Source organism: Ostrinia nubilalis, chromosome 7, assembly GCF_963855985.1.
Source record: "Ostrinia nubilalis chromosome 7, ilOstNubi1.1, whole genome shotgun sequence".
NCBI classification, from domain to species: Eukaryota; Metazoa; Arthropoda; class Insecta; order Lepidoptera; family Crambidae; genus Ostrinia; species Ostrinia nubilalis.
In genome coordinates this window covers 6,252,262-6,260,432 of record NC_087094.1, presented here as the reverse complement: position 1 = coordinate 6,260,432, position 8,171 = coordinate 6,252,262, and the positions used below count along the sequence as shown (strand labels likewise).

At 33.7% G+C, this 8,171-nt stretch overlaps 1 protein-coding gene across 2 annotated transcripts in view; it reads right to left on the bottom strand.

Annotated features, from left to right (window-relative positions):
- Nucleotides 1-3,342: 3,342 nt before the first annotated feature.
- The window catches only part of LOC135073140 (uncharacterized), a 29,756-nt gene continuing 24,927 nt past the window's right edge, over nucleotides 3,343-8,171 (bottom strand). For both annotated transcript variants that reach the window (XM_063967181.1, XM_063967182.1), the window contains exon 8: nucleotides 3,343-8,095. In XM_063967181.1, the coding sequence (XP_063823251.1) occupies nucleotides 7,959-8,095 (137 nt within the window). In that variant the 3' untranslated portion in view covers nucleotides 3,343-7,958. The remainder of the gene's footprint in view (nucleotides 8,096-8,171) is intronic.

Here is an 8,171-nt window from a genome sequence, read left to right as displayed (position 1 = left end):
CTTTATTTGTCTATCCTCTTATTATAAGTCTAAGATTGTAAAACAGTGCCGTACTTCTCATGACTTTGTTATCGTGTCCGTATTTCAAGTTAAAACCGGTATAAATGTGAGATTGTTAGAGAAATTACTTATTATTTTTGCAGTTATAAGTGTCCCTAGATAGAAAATTTTGCATCAATATAACTAATAACTACATTATAAGACAAAGTTAGATAAAAGCTTAGATTTTTAAAACTACGCAACGGATTTTGATGCGGTTTTTTTTAAATAGACAGTGATTCAAGAGGAAGATTTTAAATAAAATACATTGTAGGGTAGACCGGGTACAATAGTACCACGGGTCAATAGTACCATCGGCGATATTTCTTCATACAAGCGACGTTAGGTTGTGTGCATAGCGTCAGAATATGCGCTTTTTGTGTTTCCATCCGCTCACCAGTCGGCGGCGCTTGCGCTGAGAAACGAAGATGTACAGGAAGGATTTTTGTTTTTTGCCCAGCCGCAGTAAGTTTTTACGTCAAATATATGAGCCCATAAGTTGCCTAATATGATATTTGTTACAAGGTATTGTTGTCAATAGTTTATCCAGGCTCTAAACTTTGTATCGACAGCGAATAATTAGCATTCACTGTGAAAATGACTGAATTTTAGGTGAAGTTTTCTTGACTACATACTTGGAACAATTGTACCAGTCTCCATGGGGTCAATTGTAGCGGTACAATCAACCCCGTGGTACAATTAACCCCCGGAACCTTATTTTATACTTACTACATAATATTTTAAATTGGTTATAATAATAAAATAAGTTATTATAAAACATTCACGTGGTTATTATTTTTACAATTTTAGGCATACCTACCAGGCATTAAACCCTTCTGAATATGTACATTTTAGCTTAATTCAGTAAGTAACTAAGTATTTGAACGTTTTGTTTTAGATGCCGCGGCGTAGAGTCAAAAGTACGGATCGCGGATCAACGGATCTATTCCTTCATGAACAGGCTTATGAAAAAATCTTGAAAGGTCGAAGCAGTAGTAGATATAAATAATCAGGGTCAATTGTACCAGGGGTCAATTGTACCGTCATACAAAAATAGATTTTTCAGTTTTGATATTTCTGTCATTGTTATTATGCTTATTGTTGTTTCAGAAGCAATATCCGAGCCAAATAGATGGCATATTATGTAGAAACAGTTAGTTTTTTCGTTTTTATGGAAGAAATGTTATTGTTTTGTTTTTAAACTTAAGTGTTGATTTTTCATACTTGTTCCTAAATATTTTCGATCTCAATTAATAAATACTGATGATTGTAGGAGATTAAGAGTACAGAATACCAATAAAGGTGATGATTAGATAAACATAACTACTTTTATTGCCTCATATATTATTGGTACAATTGACCCGTTGTAGGGGTCAATTGTAACATGAGACATCGTTCAGTTCAAATTGGTTTTTCATTAAGTATTCGAAAGAATAGTTTAACTCTGCATGCTTAAATTTGTAGCTTAAGAGTCTAGTTTTTACAGCATCCTAACAGAATAAGTTATATTTCATTAGATTTCTCAATATTGAACTATTTCCAAAAAATGGTACTATTGTCCCCGGTCTACCCTACCTGTGCAAAGCAGGGGCGGGTCGCTAGGTGTCACTACTCGCTAGTTAGTATTTGGTATTATAAACAAACGTTGCTTTAACTCCCCACAAAACCTTTTACTTCGTAAATAAGACTTCAGATAGAATTTGCTCCAAATGCTTATGATTGCATTGATGTAACGGTTATACACGTGTGATTATACACGTCACCTAATTAATACCTAATATGTACCTATACTAACCGATACAACTAACTTAGATATTACACATTTCTCAACCGGCCATGATCTCGAGCGGCTGACATACCGGCAGCTTAGTCACCACGCTATCGAGACTCGGGTTACTAAAAATTAGGTGATCCACGAAGCGTGAGGAGCGGGAAACCAATAAAAATAAGTTAATCCGGCTAAATTCGAGGGGTGTTCACTTCGGACTTCTCCGGGTTCGATACGGAAGGAATTGTATCATTTCTGAAAGATGTCTTTGAAATTAAATTGTTTCAAGCATTAATCAAAAACGAAATTGACGTTGGAAATTGGAACATTGAATATTGATGAGCCATTTCAATCGACAACATACTTATTTAGTAGGGTGATTTTACGGGTTCAGTCCATGAATTTTTCATAAGAACCCATATATAAAATCGTTCTTAGGCCCGTCTGTCACAGTGCGTTCCCCGTGGTCCCACTGCTTAGTTCTACCAGTTCTACAATTAGGTAATCACCAATAATTAAGTTTTTCGGGGGTAATTAGGTACCTATCTATTACTTCTTACCACCTTCTATGCTTTTAACTATCATAGAAAAAACAAACTAGAAAGGTCATGAGACTCATTCATAACTTTTCGGTAGTAGCCTACATAAAGTCATTGCCAAGGACTAAAATTGTAATTTGGTGTAAAATTCAGCTTATAAAATCAAATGCAAATGTATTAGAAACATTGCGGCAATTTATAAGGTATTTTATAAATAACTTGTACTATGATTAAGATGTTACATACAGCCTTCAAGTGGTCAGCGAGTAGTTAATAAGTCTCTAAGGACCTACCTAAGTACTTCATAGTAAAGTTCGCATTGGCAGAAAATACATCATAACCAAGTAGAAGGTCTTTCTATAACCGTGCCCGTTTCCTGTAATTATAAAGGGGAAATAATCAACATTAACTCGTTATACATATTAATGACAAATTGTTTAGGTGCCTAATGTGTAGGTACAAGTTAATCCTAAGCCATTAAAGTAAACGACATCGTTAACTTGTTATACCTACAGGGCGATTATGGGAGTATTTTTCCAATTAGCAACAAAGTATCGATTTCTGCTCAGAAAAAATATTTCAATTCAAATCATTCACAGCTTCTTAGAGCATTTTACGATGTATTGGAATGTCGAACATGAAAAACCTCTCCATACTAATTGATCGATCAGTTGTTTCAATATGAGGAAGTGAATTTAATTTTTATTCCAATGATACCAAAAGTTGATGTAATTAAGTAAGTACGGGACTGTGGTAGTTGAAGGCTTTGTCCGGATTCCCATAGTTATTCCCACCAAGGCGATCGACGGAGCATCGGGGTTATTTTAGTGGGTATGCCTCATCATCATTCTGATGAGGGGAGCCCCACATAACCTACCCTGTTCCCGCAGGGTAGGTTATGTGGGGCCAAATTAAGTACCAAAATCACCCCTTTCTGATCAAAAAAATACTTTGAAAAAAGAAAGAAAGAGAAGGACACTAAATAAAACAATTGACTTCGGTAACCACTTATTATTTTCATTCCACTGTCTTTTCTGATATTCACTCATACATAAGACGTGTTCATGATTGTTCTCTCAACAAATAATCGAAATACATCCTTAATATTAAATTATATAACTTGCACCGACGTAATTATTTTGAACTAATGCAAAACATACATTTAAACAATAAAAGCTGCAATTTACATAACTTAACAATGATAATGTCACATAATTGATTCATAAAAAACAAACGGGTATTCGAAAATGTAAAGTTCAAGAGACAAAATGTCATGTAAGTAATTAAAACAATTATCTATAACAATACATGTCACACACAGTGTTACACGAAGGAATAACGAATTATTGTCATATAAAATAAATCATTACCTATAACTCTTCCACTCGACATCAGACTTTAAAATAATCATTAATCAATGTGCAAATTAAGGCACGTAATTCTGTATTAGGAATATATTTTAAAATATAATTATATTTACTAAAACATATGGTGGTAAACCTATGAAATTGCCGTTTTATGTAGACGATTTAGGAAAACTAAATTTTAGTTAACTAAGGTTACAGATGGCATAATTTTATAAAACATGTATGAATCAGACAACATTAAGCTAACATCAAAATAAATGGATTTTAAAAATGTCATCTGCGAAAAAGATAACAAATCTTATCATGGAAATCACAGAACAGAAAATCTGTGATGGTAATGAATGACATTTAGGACTGTTTTTTTAATGCGTAAACATAAATCCGTGAACCTAAAAAGCATCGGCAATTTCATAGGCATCAACCTTTTGAAACAATGCGCGACTCAGCAATTTTAATTAAGAGGCTGCTAAAAGGATTTAAAAAATACTAAGTATAGTTTTAGTGTCATAATTATAATAAAATAAAACAAGTTTGACACTAACATACCAATAATGTCTACACGATAGTTTACGGCCCATTAGCAGCTGCCATTCTATAAATAAATATAATCTACGTTTGATTTTAAGATATCACCTTTGTACGTTAATTTGATTGCTTGATATATGTATTTTTAGACAATACAAACTACGTGTTTGTATAGTATGTATGTGTATTTTACAATAAAAATGTTCGTTATGTGGTCACATGTTGACCATAAGCTGCTCGAACCATTTATTGTTGAATTTTCAACCATTGAGGTAAGTTTTTTTTCCTCAAACATCATAGAATCTAGCAATCTTGGAATCGAGGAAACCCATCTAACTGTACAGTCGATATCATTTTAAGTCGCCTCTATTACAACTGCATAAGATTCAACTTTGTTTAACTTGATATAAAATCGTCTGTAACTAGGTATATTAGCTTTACTACGTGGTGTGCTGACCTATCCAAATATCGCAGTCACATTAACAATGTTAATTCTAGTTGACTTTGTGATATAAATAATACTTCTTTATTACAAAGTAACAATATTGAGTTAATTTATACAGTTAATATTTATCTCATTCACAAGATTACTAAAGTCTATTGACTCAAGGTCTGATAAATTTATATTGTGTTGTCTTTAGTAAAATTAAGAATTCAGTATAATTAACACGAATAAGTTGAAAAAATCCTTCCTTACTCCTCACTCCTTCACTTCTTCAAAACACAGATCACATTTCTGTTCACTGTTCAATTCCTTGCGAAGCATAAATGCTTTATTGCTACATCTCCAATATGTACAGAAAATACATAATGTTTACAGTTTTTCAAGTCTCTGGCATGCAGCTGACGTGACTGTGGCGCGACGTGACGTTTAATTTGACAGCTGTCACCTTGCCAGGTCAGGATATTTTATTAAAAAAATGTCAGGTAGCGCCACAATCGCGCCACAGTCACACCAGATCTGCCAGAGCCTTTATATAAAGACATATACACAATTGGCACACACATTTCATGATTGCGACGATTACAAACCTTAAGTACCTTTAAAGATTAAAATTGATAAGTACAAAAATACAACAGACATTTAAAAATGGCACTCCAATGTATTATGGGGAAGTTTCACAAACAATATAAGTACGATAATTGAGTAAGATCGATTAATATACATTTTTATAAAAGTTCCGTAAGTACTTCAATATATTTGGTCAATAAAATCACATCGAGAAGCACATAATGCAATATTGATATAGTTAAATATTTACATTATGATCCTGGAAGACTAAACAGATTAGTGATAGGAGTTTGTGACCTAAAAAACTATGTACGAGTGCCGTACAGTCCCGCGACAGTTATTAGAGTTAAAGGTACATTATTAGTTCACGAAAAGTGTCAAGTCCCTTAACCAAACAATAATTAACAACCTATTACGATCCTCTTGCATTACGAGTGGACCTAAGATGCACATACAATATTCTTAACGCGCCATCATAATTTTTTGAACCTACACTTCTAAGGTTAAATTACTATAGACCCCGTTGTTTGAAGATACGTCTACTGAAGTTCGCTATGACCTAGATACACGCTTAATTAGATAAAACCTTTCAAAACTACAAACAGCCATCTAAAAATATGATCATTAAAAATCAATTTCTAAAAGTTGGTTACGTTTTAATTACACGTAAGTGTAGAAAAGGAACGACAGTTGCTAATCACTGGATCCAACTGCATTCATAGAGAAATACTATTTATAACATCCTTTTACGATTTATATCTACCCTCATACTTTTATTTAACTCTCAAATATCTATATTAAAACCAAGATTGAGCACAAGCAAAATTGAACCCCAATACATAACTGATTTTGCTTGCTCCTATTTTAATTTAAAAGGATCAACTTGGAATACGAGGGTAGTCTTAGAATGTACCAATCATTAGTCAATATTAAAAATATAGAATATCTAAATAACATAATTAAATTAATATAAAAGTCAAAATGCTTAATAAGTGTCATTATTAATATTTTAGTCATGTTTAGTTTACCATGTCAAAAATAAAATACGGATTTTACAAATTGCATACTTGCTTTCTAATTTACTTAATCTGGCAATTTTTTTCCATACAATTAACTAAAATAAAATAAAGGCAAGCTTACAAGATGCAAAAACCGTAGTAAATTCACTAAAATGTCATGATAGTTCCTGGCACTGGATTAGAGAAGTTATGGAAGTAGTTGTTGCATTTATTATCTACAGAGTAAACTAAGTTTTGCTTCAAACAAGGTGGCGTTTATCTTATTATCACATTAAGTACATACAGACAGGCGAGATTATATTAGGTATGTAAAAAAGTACATTTAGCCAACTGCGAGCTAATGTGTAAACAGCGCCATCTCTTGAGGAAGCAGAGAAATGCTCAAGTTGAGAGTTCACTAGCGAAACTGTTAAATTTTTTATTGCTTTCTGTTCGCGCCTGCTTGTTTGAAGCAAATTAACTATTAATTTGCCATAATTAAAATATAGATATACCACAAAGGCATTGACTTTCGTCATCAGTTACGTTTGAAGAACCCGTCTTTTACAAACGCTAAATATCACCACTGATGTACAGATGGCGCCACTTAGAAATATAATTGAGATCGCCCCTTTACTGTCTAATAGAAGTAAATGTCTAACAACTATTTAATAAAATATATCCTCTTTGAACAACTAAGTACTATTGCAACACAAAATGGATTATTTACTTTATTGTGTCAGTAAAGGCGCGCGCATTTTAAAGTTCTAAGAAACTATCGTCAATTTCTACTAAATGTTTTAAGTCGGTGGCGCCATCTACAAAGACATACGTAGTTCTCACAGAAACGGATAGCATACTCTTCAGACACGACAAAAATGTTTCTAAGTACATATCTATTTATAAAATAAACTATTGTAACAAAATGGTCCGTACAAACTACACTATAACCGAGCTGCTGCCATTGGCACAATTCAAATTCCTATTTAAAGATGTCGCCATGTTTTATGGTCTTTTCAAATCAATAATGGAACAAGATATACAGCGTGTAATTGAATTAACGCAAAAGTTCAGACAGTACTGATTTTTATTGAATTCAATAAAATAATCTAGCATTGATCAAATATTTTTGACCAATGCTTGAAAAATGGTGATTTAAAAAAAATCTTTTTGTTTTAGATTTTGCGATAATTCAATAACACCCTGTAGTTACTAATACACTAAACGATTTTTCCGACTTTGAGCCCGAGTTGAAACAAACCGAGCACCAATATTACACTTCACACAATGTCTTTTGACACCACAGCTGTAGAAACACCTTTAATCTTTACATCTTTGGCCGTCTTTAGTGTCTTTACTCTTCGATTAAGACTGTTCTTTATCACGGCTTTTCCCGTCTCTGCTTGATTTTAGGCCTGGTCACACATTCCAGGTTGACAGAAAAATGACATCTGTCATTTTCATTATTTCTTCAAAGATAGCAACCAGCCCCCCTAGACAAAACGCACTTTTTGATCGAATCGAAAGTCGAATCCGTCAAAACTCCATACAAAAAAGGGGCTTTTCGACCACTTTTCGACTGGTTTGCGATTATTGCACTTTGTCTAGACCCACAGAATCAGCTGCCTGACGGCTCTGTATCACTCGTGCGACCATAGATGTCACTATCACTAGATCCGCACTGTCTACATCATACGTCTGACGTCACCACTAAATCTGCACGACCTTGCGCCTCCTAGTGAAGGCAAGCGCGTATTCGATTCCCCAGACAAGGACGCACGACATTATGAGCGCGTTTTGCACGTGGATGCAAATCGCAAAGCTGCCGGTGTAGTCGCGGACGTAACCTAAAAATAGATGTTAATTAGGTTTTTGTAAGCAATTAATCAAATAGCGCTTTTTCGCCCAGGACGATAAAGAATT